Genomic DNA, 25,792 nt, shown 5'->3' with positions numbered 1-25,792 from the left:
AACTTCATTTCTTGATCATTGGAAATGTTAGAATTTCGTCCAATAATGAAGTTTAAGAACTAAAGTGAAAGTACTCTATAGTGTAAGAGTTCAAAGTAAAATTTAGTCATTTATTATTACATAAATGCATATTCCATTAAAAATGCAAGAATCTTATTGTCTAGAAGAAATGAGATACATTTTTATGATGATAAACGAGTACAAACCCTTGCATTGGTGTAAACTTTTCCTGGTCGACAAAAGTAACCTTTCTGTGGGGCACAATGGCTATCTTGTGAGCATATGCATAATCCTTCTAAAGCACAACCATCCTTCATAATAGTAATCCCATCTTTTATTCCAAGAATTTGGTCTGTCCACTCATTAGAAAACAGCCCTAAAGGATCATACAATTGTTTGACCTTCAAAAATTCGGTAGCATTTTGGTACTTGTTAATTGCCCCAACAAACGCCAAATTCCTATTTTTGCCCCAGTGTGGTAGCCCTCCATATTTAATCACTGCCATTTGCTCTATTTCTTCAAGGATGTCTTCATACAGTCTTGGGGCCATTGGATCCTTGCTTCTATAGTACGTTATATCGAAGTCCAGAGCATCTTCTTGCTTTCCCAAATAAGCACTTGAAGCTGTAACATATCTTATGAGGAAACCATCATAAAGATCTGCACCACACAATGCTCGAGGCTGCAAAGTAACGAGCTTTTGCACATCTTGTATGAAATCTTTGACTTTTGATAAGCCAATGCTAAATCCATTTTGGAAATAATATAGACCCTTAACTCTAGGATCCCAAGGGCAAGCAGTTATTAATCCATCCTGTGGGCTATCAAGGCAGGAACCAGATGACTGGAGGCGATTGTTGTACCCTACGACAGGATAGCCCTTAAACATTGAACCTGTAACGCATTAATTAGAAGAGACCTTTTAAGTTACGGGAAACAAATATTCTCTTTCCAAACATATTTTACAGTTTTGGAATCTAGATTGAAGACTAAAAGATCATGCCTTGCTGTTGCATCTTACATTAATCAAACATCTCATGTCAATTTTGAAATAACTTTTTAGAGTTCATTATTGACTAAGTCTTCACATTCATTCGTGTTGTACACTCTATTTTCTTTATGAGAACATTTGAACGAAGAAACTAGACATTAATCAAATGTCTCATGTCTTGCATCTTGCATTTATTTGAAAGTGTAGACATTAATCAAACGTCTCATGTCAGTTTTGGCCTAACTTTTTACAGCTTAGTATTGACTAAGTTTTCACATTCATTCGTGTTGTACACTCTATCTTCTTTATAAGAACATTTGAATGAAGAAACTAGACCCATAGTTTGGATAGCAAAAAATCTCAAATAATATTTCACTTGCATTATAAACATATTTCTCAACCTACCTTTTTATATTTTCAATCATCTTTTTATTTCATATACATCACATCACAAAAAGTGCTACAATAATTATTCCAAATAATACTCCATCCAAACAAACAACTGTGATAATACTTCCATTGTGCTTCAAATGTTTGGATGATGATTTCGGTTAAATTGGTATTTATTAAGCTTTAAAGCTTAAACATTGATACAAGAAACTGGTCTACCCCAATGCAAAGCAATTATGAATCCGATAAATTAATATGCAAAGCTCTGGGGATAGTCCGGTTTTGATACTTACACAAAATACCACACGAATGAAAAAAGAAAGAAAGAAAAAGGCCGTGGAGTTATTACTAATTTGATTGTTTTTACGATGAAAAACTTTTGTCTTGATCATTGAAAAAAAAAAAAGAAAACAAAGAACAATTGATTGCAAAATTTAAAAAGTAGATTTTGGACAAATATATACCGTCGTTTGTCAATCCATATGCAGCGTTTGTCAATATAGATGTGGTTATGCCTCCATTTATGCATTTCCCAACAGCATCACGTATGGATTCTTGAGTCTCCTCTATTCAAAATTAAACCAAGAAAGCCAGAAATAGAACTTCAATTAATACATGACCCTTAAAACTACAAGTATCATTCAGCAAACTTATGTTGACTTAACGTACCTGCTGTTCTTATTAGTGCTAGAAAGAGTGAAGGTGTAGATCGAAATCCCATAAAATCATAAAGACCATTTCCGGTGGTGTTGGAGGGGACTCGATCATCAATCCGATAAACTACCTTGTGTTGGCTTGGGTACCACGTGAAATCTGCAAACTCATGCTGTCTGCCGAAGGTGGAGGCTTGATCTCCGAAGTCTGAATCATTTTTCTGAACATATGTGATTGATCTCTTGAACAATGGTTGCAGTTGTAGAGTCACCTGCAATGTATTATAGCCATCTATCACAATATTGTGATTTTACTTGCATCACTGGGGAACAACTGCTAGATACATAAACAAAATCTAGGTTCGTATATTTACTACACTGGAAAAAATCCTTGGTTTTTTCTTTTTTTTTTCGTTACAATTCTTTCCGTAAAAAAAATATAGGTAAGAAAAGAATTAATAAAGCATAAAGTTTCACTTTTCTTCAAGAACTTTTTCGAGTACGTAGTCCATAAAATAGCAATCCCTCTCTCTCTCCTTCCTTTTTGTGTGTTCTAGTACAAGAAAAAATTCAAGTCTTGCAGGGCAAAGTAGGAAAGAGAAGGCCTTGAGTTTTGAACTAGAGACTCCACGGTCACTACAGACTTGATAACTTTTCTGTTCCTCTGGTAACAATCTAGATTTGCATGGAGTATAAATGAAAATTTTTAATCAGATGAAGGAAAATCTACAATTTCCAACTTGTTTGGTGACGAGATAGGAGAGCATACAGAGGATACACCTTTTTCTTCCCTAGCAGTGGCGAAACCAAAGGTTGAGATTTGAGGCAAGACTAATAAAGATGTGTATTTGCTTTATAAGCTGCAAGAAAAAAATGGATGCGTTGCATCAAATCATAATTTATACCTGTGAAATAACTCCAAGAACTCCAAGCGAGACTCTAGCAGCATTAAGCTCAGGATCACCATTTCTCAGCGTTCGAACTTTTGCATAACCCTCATCGGGGCCAGCAGGTGTAACAATCCTGAGCTGAATCACATAATCATGAACAGCACTCCCCAAGCCCCACAATGTGCTTCCATGCGCACCCGTGCCCAACATTCCACCAACAGTTAAACCCCACCAATATGGAGCATAAGGTAGAGCAAGCCCCGCAGCAGCACTGGCATTGATCAGCTGCCTTAGGGTCACCCCAGGCTCAACTGTGATAGTCATGGCTGATTTGTCAACATTTACTGTTCTATTCAGGTACTTGGTGCTAATGATTATCCCATTTTCACCTCCTGGACACATGAGCTTAGGAATACTATGCGATGTTGTGGTTGCAACCTTCATTTTTCTCTGTAATGAAGTTGCATTTGCCACAATTGAAATCAGCTCTTGCTCAGATTTAGGGTACATTGCTTCAGCTGCACGACATATACTTCGATCAGGAAACGTGGCGTAGGTGTTCGTGATCGTGCAATTTGTGTTTCCTGATGAACATTTTATGTGATCTTCTGGGGGTGTACAGCCAACCAAACAAATTGTCAAGCAAATCCAATATGTCACCACAAATTGAATCTTAGCCATTTTTTCATAGGAAGATTAATTTCCAATACCTATTTATAACTCTGAGGAATTGCATTAATGGCTAAGTAGGGTGAGTGGTTGGAAAGCTAGTTAGTTGAACAAGTAATGTACAACTAGCTAGGATTATTTTAATCAGTTTTGAATCATTGAAAAACGTGGGGCTTTAAAATTTTTATGGTTTAATGTGAATAAATTCTCATGATTCTACGTAATCATGGAGCTTATCTAAGTTTTGCATCAAAAAATGGAACACGTAATCACACGTGCTATGACTATAACAATTTTCTACGACGTCAATATGCATACTAGCCAAGACAGATACTTATCAAAGCAGCTTATTTGAATAGCATATTTTTTGTCTTCTTTTTTCTTTTTATTTTTGGCCATATCCAATTTTCTTGGTTTTTAGAAAGGGATGCAGGTTCATAGGTAGATTAATTTCCAACGCCAGTATATATCTATATATTTTACCGTGAGCAATTGTATCATTGGCTAAGTAGGGTAAGAAAATAAGTTGAACAAGTGATGTACGACTAGAATTGCGTCAATTGACCGAATTTGAAGTTCGAAATATGGGGCACAAATAATTTTCTAATTTCTAATTAGATGGAAATCCTAATGATTCTGTATAAAATTATTATCCGAAGCCGGATTGGAGTTGTGCTGAATAAATGGAACATAATGTGGGAACCATTTCCATTTCCATGCAATTTGGTTATTTGGTGGCAACACTTTTATACCGAATTTGATGTGCTACGCAAGGCAGAACCGATCAAAGGAGCTTCCTATAATTCTTTCATTAATGCATTTCGCTTTGATTATTTGGCCTATACATACTTCTTGCTCCAGTTTTTTTTTCCCCTTCCAAATAAATTTGCTTCTAAATATTTCCATGCTCACCTGATACTAGGGGTGAGCAAATTTGGTACGTACCAAATTCATACTTGAATTTAAATTCAATTTGGTAATTTGAAATCGGATATTTGGCAATTTGGTACAAAAGCGGTATTTACTTAATTCACCGAATTCTAATATGGTATGAGATAGATAATGAGATTATGAATTTGGTAATAATTGATTTCAAATTCAAATTCGGTAAAATGAAATAGGGTACCGTATTACCGCATTCGAATAGCAAATTAGTTTATAAAATTATTTAATATATAGATAAATGCTATTTAGCATTAGCATGTACTACTGATATATTATTATATTATATAGGTAAATGCTGTTAATAATAGTTAGTATATGGTATTATCATATACTTTTGATAATCATAATATATAATGATGTATAATATACTATTTTAGTATTTGTTAATTGTTATATGACTATAATAATACAAATATACAACAATTCATAACATAACTATAATACTTATTATTTTATACATGACTAGAATTAGATAATAGTTAATAAGTAGAGGTATAATACTAAATATTAAACAATAAACATAATTAGTAACTAGAATTTAGATATTGGCAATTTGGTATATCATTCATGTTTGAATTATTGATATATGAATGCGTAACTTGTAACTTGCAAGTATTAGTATGTTCTAAAATTATATTACATATTTAACATAAAAATTCATATTCTATATCCACTAATCTTAAGGTTTTAAGCATAGACAAAACAACTAAGCAATCTAAGTGAATGCATATGAATTGCAAATCATGTATTTTTGTATTGACTTTCACTATTAAAAGCAAATTAAGTGATTTGCATATTTTTCCAAAAAAGCTATATAAGAAATAAGAATAAATGTAAGTATAATGTATTACATACTTTGTAATTTATAAGTAAATAAGTGACATTGTATATACAACTACGCAATAACATAAGTAAGTAAATAAGTTGTATTTTGATTTGAAATAAATTATAAGTTTGTAACTAATATCATTTATCACTAATCATTGTAATTTGTAAGTTTGTAACTAATATTACTTATTATTAATCATTGTAAATTATAAATTTATAAATTCATTGAATTCGATTAACCCGAATTCATTACCGTTTTCGAATTCAAATTCGAAATTGAAATGAATTGAGATATATCCAATTCGAATTTTAAAGCGGTTTAAATTTTTGTAAGTCTAATAACCGAATATGCACCGTTTGCTCACCCCTGCCTGATACCAGTTTACATCCCTTCTATGACTCCTGCAAGTGCCTTGTGAAATTTGAAATGGATTGAATTGATCAGAAGAAGGAATAGAAGAAAAGAGAGATGAGAGTAAGGGCTGAAGAGAGAAAGAAAGAGCGAGAATCTGAGATTTTATTGAGTAGTAAGAAGATTACAAATGAATTCCTCGATGATCCTCACATTCATTGTAGATGTTTATTTATACAATTACTAGCTTCAAGCTCAGGAAACAATCAGCTAACTAACTAACGGACTAACTAACTCTCTTCTTCTCCAACCGACTTCAGTCTGTTATAACCAATTCTTGCCTCGTGGTCCCCTCCATTTGATTTCTGTTGCTGACTTCCCTGATGATCAGTCATGATGGCCATAACAAATTTCTGATTGGCCAAGATCACATTTGAAACTTTCGTTTACTTCTGCTCTTTTAAGTTTTAATGTAAACTTTGATTTTATTCTTGGTTGCATATATTTCTCATTATATTGGTTACTATGCTTCTTGTCCAAAATTTTGTCATTTCATCATAAATGATGTAAAAAGTCATTTTTATTAAACATATAAGACATTTTTATCACACGCTAAAAGAAGGCTCTTGCTTGCCATTGAAACTGTTGTAAGCAATTTATGCTTTCAACTGTTAAAAATCGCTTTGAAATGATTGCTCAATTTTTATGGATTGATTGGAAACTCCTTATACTACATGTCTGAGTTTAGTGCAAGAAAAGAAGGGGGGAAAAAAAATAAAAGAGCATGAAAGCAACAAAGCAATTGTAGAAGAGCAGACTCGGTTCCAATCATGACAGATTAGCAATTCACAAGGCACCAAAAACATCAAAATTACATTATTTCAAATTGCATCACCTTCGGAATTTTGTTTTAACAAAGCATAAGGTCAGTTTGGCTAAAAGCTCATATTTTGCCATTCTTTTTGAATACCTTGACTTTTCTTTATCTTATTTTTATCCCCAATCTAATCATTACTGGTTATCTTCCACTCCCATGTAAGCAGATCTAATCCCTTATAGGCTATAAGTTGGATACACTTATCCAGTTTTGAAAAGTAGAAGAAGAAACTATTCCAGTTTTGAAAAGTAGTAGAAGAAACTTGACGTGTATAACTTTTGAAAGCACATATCTCTAATACTTACAAAAATGGGCATTTTCTCGTCTCTTGACTTTAATCTTGAAGAGTCAAAGGCTCAATTGTGGCCTCCCTTCATCCAGATATTGTCTTATAGTATGACTTGAATTTGTCACTAACCCTATGAACTCATGAATCATCATGATTAATTAAAAGTAACCATTCTTCATGGTTGTAACCTTAATCCATGTTTTTCTTTTTATAATTATGTATTATATATCATTTGAATCAGGCGTAACGAAACTGAGCATGAACTCTCACTTGCAATGCAGTTTCCTATTTTTCAATACGTATAGCCTGTGAAAAATGAGGCATTGTGTTGTATCTGTGCATGTGTTCTTCCAAGAGCACTTCTTTGTCGTAGAAGATTGATAAAGCATTAATGTCGAACTTCAGCAGCCTAGAAATTGACACTTGAAATACAATTGTTTTGGTAATGGGAAGAAATGTCTAGTTATATGTTAATGTCTCTCTTTGACCTTTTTTTTTTTTTTTTTTTTTTTTTGTGTTTTGCTTTAAGGAGGAGTCCTTGCAACTCTTCCCAAGCTCCAAAGAATAGAACCAAAAACTGTATCCATGGGTTACGTTCCATTTCTAAGTTGACCTAAATTACATTTATAGGTGATACAAATTGAAAGAATCTACGAGTATCTTACACATCCATTACTTTCTTAAGCCAATTACCATTGAAACAATATCGGAATTAAACATTTATAGACAATAAGCTACCTAGATGTGTTGTCCAAAATTTAACCATGGGCTATGTTGCAATTCTTGAGTTGATTGAAGTTATATATAGCTTTTACAAGCCAATACACTGGATTTATCCATAACTGGAAAGATTTTTTTTCTCCTATTTTATAGAAAATTCATCCATTGTCATTTGCACTCTATAAAGGGTGAAATTATACTAATAGAAGGTGAATCTAAATCATAACTCGAAAGCAAATTCTCATTATTCATCACAAGTGTTCATCCCTCAAATTCTACACCAACAATCCTTAGGCTAAATTATTTGAACATTTTATGCCACCCTATGAGGTGCAGAGCCAAGCAAACAAGTTTTTAAGCAATAATCTAATATGTGATCATCACAAATTTAATCTTACAACATTTCATCTTAGCCATTTTTCAAAGTAGAGTAGATGATGTAAATTTTCTTATTTTTCACTTGTACATTCATTTCGAACACCACAAATATGAGCAATGACATTAATGGCTGTGTAGGATCAGCAGTTGGAAAGGTAGTTGAACAAGTAATGTACAACTAGGATAATGTTTTTTAATCGATTTTGAAACATGAAACATGGGGCACAAATAACTTTTTCTTTCCCATTAGAATGAGATCCTAAAGATTCTATAAGAAATGTTACAACAAGCTGGTTTAGAGCTTTGCATGAATAAGTGGAACACGTAATTGCATGCAGCAGAGGTCTTTCTATGACCACCTCAAACCCCTATATTTTCTGCCACTTGATTTGCTACATAAGGCATATATATATATATATATATATATATATATACCAATCAAAGAAGCTCCCTTTAATTAACTGTTTCCTATGTGCTTCGTCTTGATTATTCCTTGTCGGCATCTTCTCTTTTCCTTTTATTTTTAGCCATTATTTCCTAACAGTTCACATTTTCTGCAACTTATTTTTCTCCAATCTTACCATTGCTTGTTATGATTCCCGTCATGGTGGATATGATATACTTTTCCAGTTTTGAAAAGTAGTAGTGCATGAAACTAGGCGTCTGCCAATTGAGAAGTAGTACATATCTCTAATCATTAAAAAAACAAAAGGGCAATTTAATCTTGCGAGTCAAAGGCTCAATGGTGCCAAATTTATCAATTGAATCTGGTACCAAAACTATGAGCTGATCATGAATCATTAAGATTAGTTAAAAGTCAGCATTCTTCATGGTTGTAACATTAATCCAAGTTCTATCTAGAAATATGATTACTATATCAGTTGAACCTGGCGTAACGAAACTGACCATTGATTCTCAGCTGCCATGCAGTATCCTACAATACCCACAACTCGTAAAAACCGGGACCCTGTTTTGTACCTATGCATGATTTTTCACCGCCAAGAGCAATTCTTTATCATAGAAGATTGGTAGGGCATTAACGGTCAACGCAAGGAGCCTAGCAATTCATACTTGACTTAGAATTGTATTAGCAATCGAGAGCACAAGTCAAGTCTTTTGTTTCTTTTGAGCGCAAACGTCAAGTCTTTATTTTGTCTTTTACGAAGGTTAGGGGATGGAGAAAGGAAGTCAGTGAGAATCCAGTCCTTGCCACCTTCTAAATCACAATTTTTAAATTAACCCTTGAATTGATTCATGAAAAGGACACCTACATACAATAAACTACTTAGATGGGTCGTCCAAGATTTCGTACTTAATTAATTTTGGCAAGAACATTACGTAAGAGTAATAAGATACGTAGGATTGTTATGAGGGTCGAGTTGGCCCGATCCTAACCCATCCTCCCCGTCCCACCTCTATAACTAAGGTGTTAGACTAGCATTGGGTTGGGTATGGACTAAAAAAATAGGCTTAATATTATAACAGGTTGAGAATGAACAACACCAAACCTAGCCTTGATTTTATTTAATTAATACCTTATATTTTAGAAAAATATAAATGAGAAATTGTTGAATTTTGACGAGCTCATTTTGGACCCTGAAGCCCAATGAAATGAAAGGGCCGAGCATGAGCCATAATATTTCAAAACCCAAATCGATTCAACCTGAATCTAGTTGTTATGTTTGTTACTAAGTCTGAACTTGGCTATTTCACAACCCAACCCATCTGGCTGAATTGACATGCCTAAAGATATGTTGTACATGGCATTAGTGAAATTTTCCTAATTAATCAGGTGACTCTGGTTGAAAAATTTTACAAGGAATATTTTTAATTCTCCTAGGGTGATTATAGGCCATATTTTCAATTACGCTCTCTACAAAAGTGTCGTAAATTACATTAACACAAAAAAAAGTTTAATCTTATAAGAAAAATTAGTACAGTGGAGTCATCCATTACTAAAGACTTATCCCACCAAAATATAGGATGAACATTTGGCTGATGTTTATTCTCCGATTTCTCAAGAAAATCTAGGGATGCTCATTCCATGATAAGCAAATTTTAGATCGTGGAAAAGAACACAAAATCAAACAAAAAAAATAAGGTTTAAAACGTATATGGTGTGCCATTAATATTTCCCTATATTTGACATGGTTTTAAACACTAATGCAGCTATTATGTGCAAATGAAATAAGTGAAAATAAGAAATTATGTTAACTTTATTGTACGAAATTAGACACTCAATGTGAATAGAAATCATTCTTTATTAAACATAATTTTAATAATAAGGCAAATAATATTAGTGCTGTTACAAAAATCTCAGACACTCGATTACTTTAGAATTTTTAGGAGTGTCAATAAAATTTGTCTTTTAATTATTTCTACCTTGAGTAGATAATTATTTTTCAGCCAAACATTTTTTTAGAATAAATCTTATGTATACTGACAGTGCATACACTATCACGGTTAGATGCATGACACATAAGCAAAATTTTAATTTTAATTTTAATTTTAAATTCAGATAAGTTGTCATATATTTAATGGTGATGATGTATACACTGTTAGTGCATAAAAGATTAATCTTTTTTATTATTATATATGCTATATTGGTCTGTTTCTCAACTTATGATAAACATCCCGTATACCATGTATAGCATGCTTTCCCATAACTTCTCAATTCTCATGTACTACGATCACGAACTATCATCTTTTCACACAAAATTATGACTATAGCAATACAAAAGTAGTCGTTGGAAAAAACAAGCACAAACATTTTCTTTCTTTTTGGAGAGCAAGATTCTCAAACATAACCAAAAATATCAAGCATAAAGTTGAAAGGACCTGCCAATTATTCTAGACTCACTTGTAATGTAAAATACATTTAACTGGCAAATGATCTAAATATTTAGGATGACAAATGAGTACGAACCCGAGTACAAACCCTTGCATCCTCGTAAACTTTTCCTGGTCGGCAAAAGTATCCCTTCTTTGGGGCACAATGGCTGTCCTCTGAGAATATACATAATCCTTCTAGTGCACAACGTACCCTCCTTTACTATGGTAACTCCATCTTTCAGTCCAAGAATTTGGTCTGACCACTCATTGGAGAACAACGCCAAAGGATCATACAGTTGTTTGACCTTCAAAAACTCTCCAGCATTCTTGTACTTGTTAATCACATTAAGGAAAGCCAAGTCCCTATTTTTACCCCAATGAGGCAATCTTCCATATTTAAACAGTGCCATCTGCTCTATCTCTTCAAGAATATCTTCATAAATTCTTGGGTCCATTGGGTCCTTGCTTCTATAGTAAGAGATATCCAACTCTATTGAATCTTCTTCCTTCCCCAAGTAAGCACTTGAACGAGTAACATATCTAGCCAGGAAACCAATATAAAGGTCAACACCACATAAGCCATTAGGCTGCAAAGCAACAAGTTTTTTCACATCTTGAATGAAATCCTTAGCATTGGACAAGGTAATGCTGATTGCAGTTGAGAAAAAGTATGGACCGTTAACTCTAGGGTCCCAGGAGCAAGCTGTTAATAATCCAACCCCTTCTCAGAATGCATCTTGGGCATGGCTTTGAAAGTTGACATGGAATTTGTAATTTTTCTTTTGCTAAGAAATGAGATAGTGGTAGACCTGGAAAGATTTGAAAAACATAACTTCCCTTATATGACTGGAGAAGATGAAGAGCTCTAATGAAAGTTTGACTTCAAGAAGTTGAGCTGTCAAATTGATTTGCACTATTGTAAGAAATGCATTCTTGTAAGAAAACTTCCCTTAAAGAAAACTTCCCTTACATCACAAGAAAACTTCCCTTAAAGATTGATTTGCACTATTGTAAGATATGCATTCTTTTGTTAAAAAATGAGATAGAAAGACCAATAACAAAAGTGTGATTGCATCCGCAAATCTTGTGTAGCTTGGAAAGAGGAAAAAAAAGAGAAAAAAAAAAAAGCATGGAAAGAAAAAATTGAATAAAACCAAAGATTTGAAATGCAAGAAAAGAAAAGAAAACGAAAATGTAAGGAGTTGAAGTTCTAATGTTACGGGAGTTAGGAAAGAAATGTGATATGGTGGGGCCTCCACAGTTGTTTAGTGTAATTGGATAGAATCTTGTCTTTTTGAAGTGAGAGGCATAAACCAAAAAAAAATTTAAGAGTGGTTTGACTTTTTTTGAATTGACTCACATTTTGAGACAACCAAAAAGTGGGAAAATGATGTTAACAATGGGATGGAGAGTACTATTTTGATGTAAATTCATATAAATTTGGTGTGACAGACTATGAATCGACAAATTAAAATTTACATTTAAATTATATGAATTTATACCAAAAATTGTAAGAATTGCAAGAATTAATTTAATTGGATAGAACTCAACCTGTGATGCCATGATCGAGTATGATAAAGGTAACCTTTAAAACTAGTACTAACAAACAGTTAAAATGAGATATTACCATTACATGGATATATGTTAATACGACCAGATCAATTATGCTTTTATTCTTCTTGTATCTTTTAAATTTCTTTTCTGTTAGGGGGTGGGTAAAGAAAGTGATTTTCTTCAACATGCAAAAACTACAAAACCATTTAGATTTGGAGAAGAACTACCATTGTAAGTCAACCCGTATCAAGCCTTGGTGCGTATGTATCTGCCTAATGGTCTGGTGGTGGTGCATTCCCTATAGGGTATGACCTTTGTATTTATGGATCTCCTTTATTCAGAACCAATCAACTTAAAGCTGATCATAACCAGTGTTGAGGTAGTTTTCGAGGGTATTTATAGACAAACCTATGGCTTTTGAAACCGCTATAACCAGTGAAGATACAGGACTAAGTCCGATAAATGCAAAAACACCATTTGCCGGGGTATTGTAGGGGACTCCATCCAATGGGATAGGCAAGCTTCTTATTCTCATTAAAAGTAAAAAAAAAAAAAAGAATAATATTTTGTTGAGAAAAAAATTTATAGTTTGTTGGTTGAGAATTCGTTTGTCATTTTCAAGATTGCTCTTGTTAAAGTTTGGCAATAACATTGTGGGCTAGATGTTATTTGTCCAGGTTGCTTTGTTCTGACTGATGCCACCTTTGTGGATCTGCTTTATTTTAATGTATGTTTCCGTTGCTTTGGAATAAATTTGAAGTCACCCAAAAAAAAAAAAAAAAAAAAGTTATGAGCAAAAATTCTATCTTTTGCTAAGGATGAAGTTGGAATTTAGAGTATAAACTAAGAAATAACAATTGTAGTCAGTGTTGCGAAAAAAATTAGCTTTTGCAAAAGTTTCTTATAAAGTCTTATATTAAAAGATTGAAAATATCTTAAATTTTTCATTCGTGAGCTCTTTATTTATAGAGCATATAAAAAACAAACTAACATAAGTTTTGAAAGCAAATTTCAACAAAAGATGCTTATAATTCAAAACGTTGAACTAGTCAAAAGGCACTAAATATGAAACTACCACTAACAACTAAATTTATTTAACAATCCAACTCTCTTTCTTTCTACTTAGACTGCAGGTTTTGAATTGTCTTCTAAAATCTTCAAACCTTGTTTTGGATTCGGCAAGCTGATGATTAGCTTTGCAAGACCTACTTCTTTCGGCTTCTTGGACCAAATTCCAAAATAATTGATGATATTTTTAATGTATTCAAATAACCTCTTTGAAGGTAACACCTTTCTATGATATTTGAACTTGAATAGAAGACTTGTAATAAATAAAATGATTGTTAGAAGACACATTAAAAAACCTTGTAAACTCTGTACATGCAGTTCTACAAACACTTTGTCATAACTATCAAAGCTTGTGCATCCAAAAATAACAACATTATATTCTTGATAAATATCAATAATCAATTTGATACATCCTGACTTATCAATGGTATTTTCCTGAATTTTTTCAGACACTGATAGATCATTTTTTTAGCTCTGATACCACTTTATTGGAATTTGAACTATAAACTTGAAACAACATTTGTAGTTAGCTAGTGTTACAAAAAAATAGTTTCTTATAAAGTCTTATATTGAAGAACTAGAAAATTCTTATATTTTTCATTCATAAACCATCTAATCAAGAAATGAATTAGCATAATTTTTCCTAATAAATCTCAATAAAAGACGCGTATAATTTAAGACATTTAAACTAGACAAAAAATACCGAATGTGAAACTATTCCTAACAGTAGATTTATGCGACAACTAATTCATTTGTTCTAGTACTAAAAATCTGTAGAGAAGTTGCATAATTCCAACAGATGAAGTTCAAAAGTACCACCAATAATTCTAGACATATTTTTAACAAGCATTACATTTAATTGGAGATAAACATGATATACATTTTTAGGATGTCAAGTGAACACAAACCCTCGCATCTTTGTAAACTTTTCCTGGTTGACAAAAGTATCCCTTCTTTGGGGCACAATGGATGTCCTCTGAACATATGCACAATCCTTCTAGTGCACAACCCTCCTTTACTATGGTAATTCCATCTTTTAGTCCGAGAATTTGGTCTGTCCACTCGCTGGAGAACAACGCTAAAGGATCATATAGTTGTTTGACCTTCAAAAACTCCTTAGCATTCTTGTACTTCTTAATCACATTAAGGAAAGCCAAATTCCTATTTTTACCCCAATGTGGCAGTCCTCCATACTTAAACACTGCCATTTGCTCTATCTCTTCAAGTATGTCTTCATATATTCTTGGGGCCATTGGGTCCTTGCTTCTGTAGTAAGTGATATCAATGTCTAAAGAGTCTTCTTCTTTCCCCAAGTAAGCACTTGAAGCAGTAACATATCTGATCAGGATACCATTATAAAGGTCAAGACCACATAAACCATTAGGCTGCAAAGCAACAAGTTGTTTTACATCTCGAATGAAATCCTTAGCTTTGGACAAGCTAATGCTGATCCCACTTGAGAAAAAGAATAGACCGTCAACTCTAGGGTCCCAAGGACAAACTGTTAATAAATTATCTTCTAGGCTATAAAGGCAGGAACCAGCTGACTGCATGCGATTGTTATACCCTACCACAGGGTAGCCCTCAAACAGGATACCTGTGAGAGTTAGGCATTAATGTCCAACCAAGAAAAAGTTCCGAATACATATTACCTTGTAAAACATGGACGCCCAACTGATTTATGCGTACCCTTCTGCTTTATATGTACATTAATATTGTCAATTCAGATCTTTTTCGGCTCAAAGGATAGGAAAATATTCCTAACTTTTTTTAATTTATTGTGAAATTTTGTGAAATTCACGTTCTAATGTTGGAGGGCTTGGCATAAACTCTTACAAATTTAATTAAGTAAAAGATAAGTACAAAGAGAGCAAGATAACCTTACCTCTTACTTAAGTAATGCTTTTGCCAACATATGCAAATTGTTGATAGGTTATAATTTTAGATTTTTTTTTTCTTAACCAAGCAACACAGTGGTTCACGTCTTATTAACTCTTCGTTTAAATATAGTTTACAGTTTCAATTTAGACTAATTGCATTCTCTTCTCTTTTTTTTTTTAAGCTATATTCAAGTAGTTTTGCACCTTTTAAATCTTTCATTCTTCAAAAAACATAAATTCCTCCAGTCTTAACGATTATAATTTTAGTACAATAAATGCTTAAGAAATTATTTAAGGTCAGGAAAATTATTCAACACGCAAAGTAAAGTTGAAAATAGGGAAAAAAAAGAAGTCGAAATGGTCAAGAAGAAATACCATCATTTGTCAATCCAAATGCAGTTGTTTCAAACAAGGACGTGCTTGCTACTGCACTTGCGCATTTCCCTTCTGCGTAACCTGTGAATTCTTGACTATCCTCTATGCAACCAAAAAAAAAAAAAAAACAAGGAAGTGTTCATTGAAGCCATTAAACTATACTTGCATTTTTATTTTTATTTATTTATTTATTTTTGTGTGTGGACAATCTTAGACCAAACCAACCTGTGCCTCTTAAAGTTGCCAGAGCAAGAGAAGCAGCAGGGCGAAGTCCTGTGGAATCAAAAACACCGTTTCCAGGAGTGCTGGAGGGCACTCTATCATCAATTCGATAAACCACCTTATGTTGACTTGGGTACCAATTGAAGTCTGCAAACTCGTGTTGTTTGCCAAATGTAGACACTTGATCTTCCAGCTCTGAGTCACTTTTTTCTTCGTAGGTGATAGACCTCTTGAACAATGGTTGCAGTTGAAGAGTCACCTACCAATCATATTCTTGTTTTAGGCATGTAGTTGCCTAATGAAATTTTGTCGGAAAATACTGACCAGTCATTACGTGATTGTCCCTTCCGACAAAGCTGGCCTACCAAGAGACAAATTATGTGTATATATTTGTCCATATTGACAAATTAAATGTGAATTCATCAAAATGTTACTAATCATTTTTGCTACTTAAAGAATTGGAGCCAAAGCAGTGCTGCGTACATACATGTTCGAGTATCTTAAATATTAACAATATCACCTTGTAGCTCCAAGAACTAATTAGTTTTCGGGCATACATGAACGTAATTTTCTCCTACTTTCGTTAAAAATCTGAGTTCTTGGATATAATTCGGCATGAACTAAAGATTTATGCTGTGATTAAAGCACCAAAGAAAGCTTAAATGTCTGCCAAGTAAAACTCACGTTAAAATCTGAGTTCATAGATATAATCTAGTATATAAGTGAGACGGTTTGATCCAGAAAACATCTCACTTACACTTTCTCTCCTAAACCACTCAACTCATCTCTCTTCCGAGTGTTTGTCTGATAATCTCTAGATTCAGATAATAACATAAGCATGCAGTTCAGGATCCTAGTCCAACATCTGATTGATGTGTGATGGGAGTAAATCTACTCCTATAAATCCAGAGGTAGACAGGTAGTCACATCCAGTTATATTAGTTGATCCGAAACCTTTGTCAGGTCTTAGGTAAAGCAAGGGTTGAGAGCGTAGTTTAATAAAGCCAAACCAGTCCGGCGATTGACTCACTAGACTTGTTGAACCAGCCACTAGGCCCAGCATTTAATCTGATGATTGCCCCATTAGGCTTGATGAATCAGCCACTAGGCCAAACATTTAATCGGATACGGAGGAATTTAATCAAGTTCATCTGACCTGTTGGTTTGATCGAAAGCTTAGCCGAGTTTTGCGTGACCCAGTGAACCGTGTTTTTTGGCAACAATATGTATTTTTAGCAAGGTTTGAATCTCGAACCTCTTCATAAATGTGCAGATATTTCACTGTCAAACTAAAACTTTTATGTGCCCTTTAATTATACATGTTCACTTTCTTATTGTATAATTAATGCTTTCAAGCTTCAAACTAGAAATGTTGTAATAGTGTGATATCAGTCCTATAGAAAACAACTATTTTATTTTTTAGTCAGAATCATATTAATAAAAAAACAATGCTATTTCCTTAAAAGCTTGTTGTATTGCTTAAATAAAATACTTTTAAATTTTTGACATGATCTATATTTGTAAAATGAAATTGAGTCTTCTATTAATGGTTATGTATACAAATATATCTTTCCAAATAATTAATATATTATTTGTAATTATGGTTGAGCAAGAGTTGTTCCTATCCTCCAAGGACATGAAACTGATGAGCTCCTTTTTTTCCCCCCCTTTATTTACCTCTTAATTTAACTCAATGGCTTTCGCAGTTGTGCCGAATCCAGAAAGAAAAGTGGGAAGTTAGGTCAAAGGATAACTAATGATCAAGCCCAAATTGCTCCATCTATATTAAGCTCAATATGCAACCATACATTACCACCATGGATCGAAACAGCTCAATATTGTACCATAAACGGCTCAGTAAAGACATAGAATTCCAAATAAAAGGGAAAGGAAAAGGCAGCCCATGCATGTTACATCTAGGCAAAATTTATCTACCTGTGAAATGACTCCAAGAACTCCAAGTGAGACTCTAGCTGCATTAAGCTCAGCATCGCCAGTTTTGAGCGTATGAACTTTTGCATAACCCTCACCAGCTCCTGAGGGTGTCAGAATCCTAAGCTGAATAACATAGTCATGAACAGCAGGTCCCAAACCCCACAATGTGCTGCCATGTGCACCCGTGCTCAAAAGTCCACCTATTGTCAAACCCCACCAGTATGGAACATAAGGTATGGCTAGTCCAGCCATGGCGCTCTCATCAATCAACTTCCTTAACATCACCCCAGGTTCAACCACTATAGTCATGGCTGATTTGTCGATGTTCACTATTCGATTGAGGTACTTGGTGCTAATAACGAGCCCATTTTCGCCGTCTGGACAGGTGAGTTTAGGAACACTATGGGATGTTGTGGTTACCACTTTCATCTTCCTCTTCAGCATTGTTGCATTTGCAACTATTGCAATGAGCTCTTCTTCTGATCTCGGGTAGACTGCCTCAGCTGCACGACAAATGCTTCGATCAGGAAATGATCCGTAAGCATTGGAGATTGTGCAATCAGTATTTCCTGATGAACATTTTATATGCTCTTCAGGAGGGCTACATCCCACCAAGGAGATTGTTAAGCAAATCCCAAATGTTAGTGTAATCAACCCTTTTTCAGAATGTATCTTGGGCAAGGTTTTGAAAGTTGACATAAAGTTTTGTAATTTTTCGTTTGCTAAAGATTGAGATAGTGATGGACATGGAAAGATTTGACAAAATAACTTCCCTTGTATGACCAGCTGGAGAAGATGAAAGAGCTGTAATGAAAGTTTGACTTCAAGAAGTTGAGCTGCTAGCTGGACCATTACCGTGTGTACTTTGATATTTAATCAATATTTAGGAAGCATGTAAATTAATACTAATTGTTTTTTAGTTTTTTTTTTTAATTTGATATGAGATCTTTATGGATTGGAATTTGTCTGTAAAACACATGGTGCTTCTATGGTTGAGGCTTCCAATCATGCCATTATTTAGGGTTGTGAGCCATAGCGTATTTTGAGGGTGATTTCGTCTCCACGACTAGCTTGGAAATCATGCTGAAACATGGCTTGATTTTGCCTGTTATTGTTCAATTCAAGCTAATTTAGATTTTATTTAAGCAAAAAAATGCTACCTTATGATGGTGGGTTTGGCAGCTTTGTTAGATTTACTTAGAATAAAATTTGGGTTAACATCCCTTCCAAGCATACGGGATTTGCCATTAAAAAACATAGAATAAAACAGTAAAAGGAGGCAAACAAACTAAAACTCTTAATAAAGAATGAATTACATACGTTGACCAAAGTGTGCCACATGCATACTATCTAGTCCGGCAAAACCTTGAATTTGAGTTGAGGCAATATTGCGACTTCGAAGTGTCCCCATTTTAACTAGGCAAATGCTGATTCCATTTTGGAAATAATATATACCCTTAAATCTAATGTCTGATGCTGTCCATAATCCATCCTTGGGAGCATCAACACAAGGCCCAATTTGATTCGAGGTGATTGTGATGGAACAGGTTTCACAAGTCGAGTTCTATCTAGTTCAAAGAGGTTTATGTAATTCTTAATTTTTTTGATATAAATTCATAATAGATTTAGTATAATTGACAACTTTAAATACGAGTTGACCAATTTAAATTTATATTTAAATACAAATTTATATCAAAATTGTAAAAATTATACGAATTAATTTAGCTCGAAAGTACTCAACTTCTCAGACCGTGATCGATCGTAACACATACCCTACCACAGGGTAGCCCTTAAAACTAGTACTAATTGACAGTTAATGAGATATTATCCATTTTATGAATATAGTAATGAGACAAGATCATTCATGCTTTTAATTGTTCGTGTATTTTTATTTTCTTTTTTGTCATGAGGTGGGTATTTATAGACAATATAGACAAACCTATAGCTCTTGAAACCGCCATAACCAGTGAAGATACAGGGATACGTTTGATAAAAGCAAAACACCATTTGCCGGGTTATTGTAGGAGACTCTATCAGTAGGATAGGCAACCTTTTTTTAACTTAATATGGCTAGAAATCTTTCTTTTATTTTGATGGGTTCGTATGATGAAAATATACATTTACTAGTAATTTCTACCTTGGGTAGATAGCTTATTTTTGACCAAAGATCTCTGACTAATACGGTATTGGTATGATGTTAAGCGTACCAGATAATTAGCATGCTCTGGAATCACTTCTCATATAAAATAGACAGGTAAACATGATTAGACATACCATGATCACATATTATCTAATTTTACAGAATAGGGATGTGAAAGTTCCCAGTTGTTTGCAAAAAAGCTTCTTATTCTCATTATTTTATTTTTTTTTTATGAAAGAAGGATACCATGTTGTTGGGAAAAAAATAGAGTTTGTTGGGCTGGAATTTGTTTGCCATTTTCAAGGTTTTTCTTGTTAAAGTTTTCCTATAATATTGTGAGCAAGATATTGTTTCTCTGGGTTGCTTTGATTTGACGGATATCACCTTTGTGGATTAGCTCTATTCTACTCTATGTTTCTATTACTTTGGAATAAATTTTAACATACCAAAAAAAAAAAAAAAGAATTATGAGCAAAATAAAGTTTTTTTTTTTGTGAGCATCTTTTTCTAAGGTAACAAAGAATACTCAAAAAAAAAAAAAAATTCCAGAGCATCTTTTTCAAAGGTAACAAACAATACTAAGGATGAATTCAAAGGACCTGTCAATAATTCTAGACTTACTTTTAACAAGCATTACATTGAATTGCCGGTAAACATGATATACATTTTTAGGACGACAAACGAGTACAGGCATCTTTGTAAACTTTTCAATGAAGCCAATGAAGTCTTTTGCAATTGTAGGCAACGACAAGTGATCATAAGTAGAGTTCATCCTGGATTTGCATACTTCATTAGCTTAATTATCTGCTACTTGATTGCATTCTCTGTAAATTATGGCCGAAAGTATAATTCCCATTCATGATCAACTGGTTGAATTGCTGAATTTGCCGATCAATGGCCCAAGAGAGCAGATCAAGAGCTTGTACAATTGTAGGTTCTAGTTTCAACTACAGCAAAAGATATTTTGTGAACGAATTTTAAGTTTTTATATGAAAATCTCTAGGTTGGATAAGGAAAAAAAACACAGAATGCTGTTGCGAATCTTAATCCAATAATGTCTTATCAAAACGGAACTAGCTAGATCTAGTTCTATAACCAAGTCTAGTTCTACTTATTAACCCGACCCTTTACAATCCTAATTAAGCCAAGGGTTGAGCAATTTTTTGTTTCTCCCCAGGAAAACTGATGATTTCTCCTTTTTAACCTCTTAATTCAAGGGAATGCTGGGTGCTATTTCAGGTGAAAAAGTGGAAAAATATGCAAGGTAGAATAGACCAAATTACCCATTCTATGTTAGCAACTTGTCATGTAAGGTAAAATATGTAATACAAACCAATTTGAACTGTACAAAACTCAACTTGTGAGGTCTCTCATCTAGAATTCCATAGAAAAGTGAAAGGAAAAGGCAATTCTTGATACATCTAGGCAAAAGGTACCGGCCTGTGAAATCACTCCAAGAACTCCAAGCGAGACTGTTGCTGCATTAAGCTCAGCATCACCAGTTTTCAGCATTCGAACTTTGGCATAACCCTCATCAGCTCCTGCAGGTGTCACAATCCTCAGCTGAATAACATAATCATGAACAGCAGGTCCCAAACCCCACAACGTGCTGCCACGTGAAACAGTGCTCAAAAGTCCACCAATTGTCAAACCATACCAGTATGGAGCATGAGGCATGGCTAGTCCAGTAGCAGCACTTTCATCCAGCACCTGCCTTAAGATCACCCCAGATTCAACTGTTACAATCATGGCTGAGTTATCGATATTTACTATACGATTGAGGTACTTGGTGCTGCTCAGAAGTCTATTACACATAAGCTACTTTCATTTTCCTCTTCAGCATTGTTGCATTTGCCACTATTGAAATGAGCTCTTCTTCTGTTCTTGGGTAGACTGCCTCAGCTGCGCGACAAATGCTTCGATCAGGAAATGATCCATAAGTGTTAGAGTTTGTGCAATTGGTATTTCCTGATGAACATTTTAGGTGTTCTTCAGGAGGACTGTATCCAACAAAACAGATTGTTAAGCAAAACCAATATGTCAACGTGGATTACAGATTTGATGGAAAGCTTGTAAATTTTTTGGCTAAAGAATGAGATACTAGCAGTCACCCAAAGATTTGTACAAAAAAAACTTCCTTTTATTACAACAGAACATGAAGAGATCGAAAGTTTGACTTCAAGAATTTAAAGTGCTAGCTGGACATTAATTAACTTGTATTCTGTGGTACTCAATCACTATTGCGAAGGCATGGAATTTAACAGACTAGTTCTTTTTCTGTTTTTTAATTGGATATGAGATCTTTTGAGGTTTGATTTTGTCCGTAGAACGCATGGCGCTTCTGTTCATAATTAGTTTTCAACTTGCATGTTTTGCTCACTTCGATATTTGGGATGAATAGTGGTAATAAAAACTTGTTTATTGGAGAACAAATTGAAGGTGCACGTAGAAGATGAAATCTTGCCTGTTTGGCATACGTAATTTACAGGGTTTACATCTAGCTAATTTCCCCAGCTTCTAAGTCATATCACTACAACAAAAATGATCTTTCCTGACATGTCTATAAGGACACTTGCTGGTTTATGTCATTATAGCACTTCTATTATGACACTTATTAGTAATTCAATAATATATACTCTAATTTTTTTTATTTTATCAGATATAAAAATAATAATGTACCTTTAGACTATCTAACATGACACTTGAGAAAATGTGAAATATACCACAAAAAAAAAGACACAAAACGTCATCGTTTGATTTTGGCGGAAGATTCATTTGCTCTAAAACACTCAAAATTTTCATTCTACCGGCCAAAACACTTGGACAAAGCACTTGCTCAAAATTTTCATTTCCAGCCCCCCCTCCCCCTCTCTCTGTGGAGGTGTTGGGTGTACTGCTCAGGCCAAGAATAGGCATTCAAATGGACAAGGTCGTTGGCCTGTTAAATCTGCTAGCTTCATTTTGGATTTGCTCAAGAATGTTGAAAGCAATGCAGAGGTTTGTCTATGTAGGTGAAAGGCTTTGGATCTGGATTCACTTTTCATTTCTCACATTCAAGTGAATCAAGCACATAAACAAAGACGCCGCTACAAGATGAGATTTGTCTCACTATTTTTTTGTTAAACAGGGTTCTGTGTTGGCAAGAACTCTTTGGGGTTTTTAGGAATCTCTCTGCTGATCCCTCAGAGGATTTTTCTCCCCAACCCTTATGTTCGGAGCCCCTCATGCCTCTAGCCTCATTGTCAAAACCTAGGCTTTGTTGCTCTCTTTTGGCATTTGGGTTTTGGGGTTGGAGATGGAGGTCTTGTGGTCTAGTTGTGTTGGAATGGAAAGCCTTTTGAGCTCTGCAATGGTGGTTTTGTTGGCTGAGATTTCAACTTCGGTTGTAAAGTCTCTGTCTTGCCTACTTTTAGTGGTAAATTCCAACTCTCTCTCTCTCTCTCTCTCTCTCTCTCTCTCTATTTTATTGCAGATTTTTTTCCTTTTTTTTATGTATAAACATATTTTCTTTGTGGGTTCTGTTTGTGGTCAATTTTCATTGACTTTGTGCAAAGATTGAATTTTTTTATGTAAATTTGTTAAACAGGGTTCTGTGTTGATCTTTGTGTTGAGTAATGTTTTAATTTTTGATAGTGGTATGATGTTTTTATTCTACTTTTTGTTTCTTACATGGTCCTAAATGTTTTTATGCGGTTTTGGATAATGTCAGGGTGTTTCAAGCTTCTGATCAGAAGATTTTGAATGAAAAAATTTGGCCCTTTTTAGAAAGTAAACTTTTGTAGTATAGATATGTATACTAGGTATTGAGATGTGTATTCTGCTGTCGGTGATAATTTTGTTTTCCTTTTGACTACAAAGTGGAAACATATGTATTCTGGGTTTGGGTTTGGGAACTTGAGTGAAGCGGCACAAATTTTCATCTGTTTGTTCTCTTCTGGGGCTTTTGCATTGCTGGTATTGGTCAACTGATACCTTAGTTAAATACTCCTGGAGGGCTTTGCTAATGCAAAATTCTTATTGATATCCAGTTAATCTTCGTTGTCTTCAAGTTGAAAATAAAATAGTCATTTTGATATAGGATATATGCACCATCTGTCGTATCAGTACAAGGTAGATGGCACTAGGATTTAATTGGTGCAATTTTGCTGATGTTTCTCTATGCATCTTGATTACTAGCCAGTATACTTTTCTTTCGTGACTTTATTCATCAAGGATTTGTATAACCATAGGCCAGTAGTTTACTTAGAGTGATTGGGGGAAACTTTTCATCTATAGGACATTAGCCTTCTATGGTCCCGACTCCCAAGCATCAAGACACTTGCGTAATGATTGCTACTTAGCATTGAATGACTGTTAATCTCGTAAATTGTATTGATTTGCTTTGGCCCTTGATTAACTTTACATGTTTCAGATATCTAAATCCTTTCTTATTATCATTCTATGACTGGCTTTGAAGCCCTCAGGGTAGGAAGAAAGCTTCAAGAATTGAGGTAGTTATTTGGCCCTGTTAAGTAGTAGGTCCGGTGACTTTTACAAACATAAATTTATTAGGTGATTGTTGGGTTATGGATAGCTCATGTTTGAGGAGCTAAACATGTCAAAGTGCTTGTGCCTAATAACAGGTTATATAATCTTTATGTAACACACATCATTGTAAAAAAAGTTTGTTCAGAGGTTATATAAAATTTTGGGGAACTTCCTACCCCCTCACTACTTGAGGTGAACTACTGTAGCAAATCTACAGAGGATTCTGCTAAAGAACTTGGAGAGGAAATTGAAGGTCTGAAGGTTGTCACGAGAAGTGATATTTAGGTGAAAATATCATCAAAGATTCTGGATTTCTAATTTCTATGTGCACCAATGAGTTGGAAGTTAGAAATAAGTCTTGTTACTGATTTTCTACTGTCAGTGGTATACTATTCTCTGTACTTTAGAATTTTATCAGTCTTTCCCCTTTCACCTTTTCTTTAGCATTACATGCTATGTTGTAATTTTTGGTTGTATGACAGGCTCCTGGACTCTGCACAGTGAAAGCTTGCAGTTCCTTTTGCATTGTGGATATTGTCCTTGCATTTTGTGATGATGGTAATCCCATGCAATGTGCCTGATGTCATTAATTCCATTCTAGAGTGTATTACTACTTCTGGTCCTGTTTGAGCACTGGGGGTGTTTAATTTCTTGACAAAAGGAAGCAGACCAACCATATACGAGGACTAAATTTCTGGATATGACTTTCAGTTTATATAATAGATTATTATTTCAACTTACACGTAGGTTGAACTTTCTGCTGATTTTTTCTTAATTGTATATGTGAAGCAGAAATTGAAGACGCGTGTGGTGAGGACAAATGTAAATCCTGAGTGGAATGAAGACCATACACTGTCAATTGCAGATCCAAGCATCCCAATCAAGCTAGTAAGTATCATACTTTTTTTTAAGTTTATTATAGTGGTGCTTTTTGAATAAGGTGCAGTTATGAATTGTAAAGTTTTTTGCCTTTTTGGAAATTGAGAAACATTAGGTTCATTCTCAATACAAAATGAATTGTATGACGAGAGTTGTTGCACCACTGATGCTCAAGTAGGAACAAAGTCTTCTGTTTGAAATAACTTATGTTGGATTAGTGTTTGTAGTCCTTGAAAAGTTTAGTTTCTTGTTGCAAAGGCTGAAAAATAAAATCTACATTATGTTCTGCGAAGGATTAAGGCATATTGATCATTGATTGACTCTATCCCCAGATGTATAGCTCCAGTTAGATAATTGGGTTCCTGTCATCTGCGTGGTCAAGGTCTAAATTTTTGTT

At 34.2% G+C, this 25,792-nt stretch overlaps 3 protein-coding genes and 1 pseudogene across 5 annotated transcripts; all 4 read right to left on the bottom strand.

The window, feature by feature from the left end:
- Positions 1-78: 78 nt before the first annotated feature.
- Positions 79-5,860, bottom strand: LOC113717671 (probable L-gulonolactone oxidase 6). Of its 3 annotated transcripts, none has more exons than XM_072071781.1 (5): positions 5,722-5,860; positions 2,941-3,443; positions 2,052-2,307; positions 1,847-1,948; positions 79-895 (listed from the first exon to the last, which is right to left on the bottom strand). In XM_072071781.1, the coding sequence occupies exons 2-5, from the start codon at positions 3,433-3,435 to the stop codon at positions 183-185; spliced, it is 1,566 nt and encodes a 521-aa protein (XP_071927882.1). In that variant the 5' UTR covers positions 3,436-3,443; positions 5,722-5,860; the 3' UTR covers positions 79-182. The 3 variants fall into 3 exon arrangements, with proteins under 3 accessions (XP_071927882.1, XP_071927881.1, XP_027098252.2); XM_072071780.1 differs by having other exon boundaries at positions 5,733-5,860; XM_027242451.2 differs by lacking the exon at positions 5,722-5,860 and having other exon boundaries at positions 2,941-3,629.
- A 5,025-nt stretch (positions 5,861-10,885) lies between these two features.
- LOC113718479 (probable truncated L-gulonolactone oxidase 7, mitochondrial) lies at positions 10,886-12,904 on the bottom strand (annotated as a pseudogene).
- A 1,399-nt stretch (positions 12,905-14,303) lies between these two features.
- On the bottom strand, positions 14,304-18,701 carry LOC140021369 (L-gulonolactone oxidase 2-like). The gene is made up of 4 exons (XM_072072127.1): positions 17,850-18,701; positions 15,918-16,173; positions 15,693-15,794; positions 14,304-15,034 (listed from the first exon to the last, which is right to left on the bottom strand). The coding sequence occupies exons 1-4, from the start codon at positions 18,699-18,701 to the stop codon at positions 14,322-14,324; spliced, it is 1,923 nt and encodes a 640-aa protein (XP_071928228.1). The 3' UTR covers positions 14,304-14,321.
- A 2,662-nt stretch (positions 18,702-21,363) lies between these two features.
- On the bottom strand, positions 21,364-21,738 carry LOC140021368 (probable L-gulonolactone oxidase 6). Its single transcript, XM_072072126.1, has one exon. The coding sequence runs from the start codon at positions 21,736-21,738 to the stop codon at positions 21,364-21,366; it is 375 nt and encodes a 124-aa protein (XP_071928227.1).
- Between the last annotated feature and the right edge of the window lie 4,054 nt (positions 21,739-25,792).

This window comes from Coffea arabica, chromosome 11e, assembly GCF_036785885.1.
Source record: "Coffea arabica cultivar ET-39 chromosome 11e, Coffea Arabica ET-39 HiFi, whole genome shotgun sequence".
Lineage (NCBI taxonomy): Eukaryota > Viridiplantae > Streptophyta > Magnoliopsida > Gentianales > Rubiaceae > Coffea > Coffea arabica.
The sequence above is the reverse complement of the archived record's forward strand: the minus strand, read 5'-3'. Positions and strand labels throughout refer to the sequence as shown.

What these genes read in the sequence shown, in the direction of transcription:
- LOC113717671 (XM_027242451.2), bottom strand. Translation starts at nt 3,606, where the DNA reads ATGGCTAAGATTCAATTTGTGGTGACATATTGGATTTGCTTGACAATT. An exon ending in AGCACTAATAAGAACAGCAG is followed by an intron (nt 1,949 to 2,051) that starts GTACGTTAAGTC and finishes AATTTTGAATAG; the next exon opens with AGGAGACTCAAGAATCCATA. An exon ending in ATATGGATTGACAAACGACG is followed by an intron (nt 896 to 1,846) that starts GTATATATTTGT and finishes AATGCGTTACAG; the next exon opens with GTTCAATGTTTAAGGGCTAT.
- LOC140021369 (XM_072072127.1), bottom strand. Translation starts at nt 18,701, where the DNA reads ATGGTCCAGCTAGCAGCTCAACTTCTTGAAGTCAAACTTTCATTACAG. An exon ending in GGCAACTTTAAGAGGCACAG is followed by an intron (nt 15,795 to 15,917) that starts GTTGGTTTGGTC and finishes TTGGTTGCATAG; the next exon opens with AGGATAGTCAAGAATTCACA. An exon ending in ATTTGGATTGACAAATGATG is followed by an intron (nt 15,035 to 15,692) that starts GTATTTCTTCTT and finishes TAACTCTCACAG; the next exon opens with GTATCCTGTTTGAGGGCTAC.
- LOC140021368 (XM_072072126.1), bottom strand. Translation starts at nt 21,738, where the DNA reads ATGATTGTAACAGTTGAATCTGGGGTGATCTTAAGGCAGGTGCTGGAT.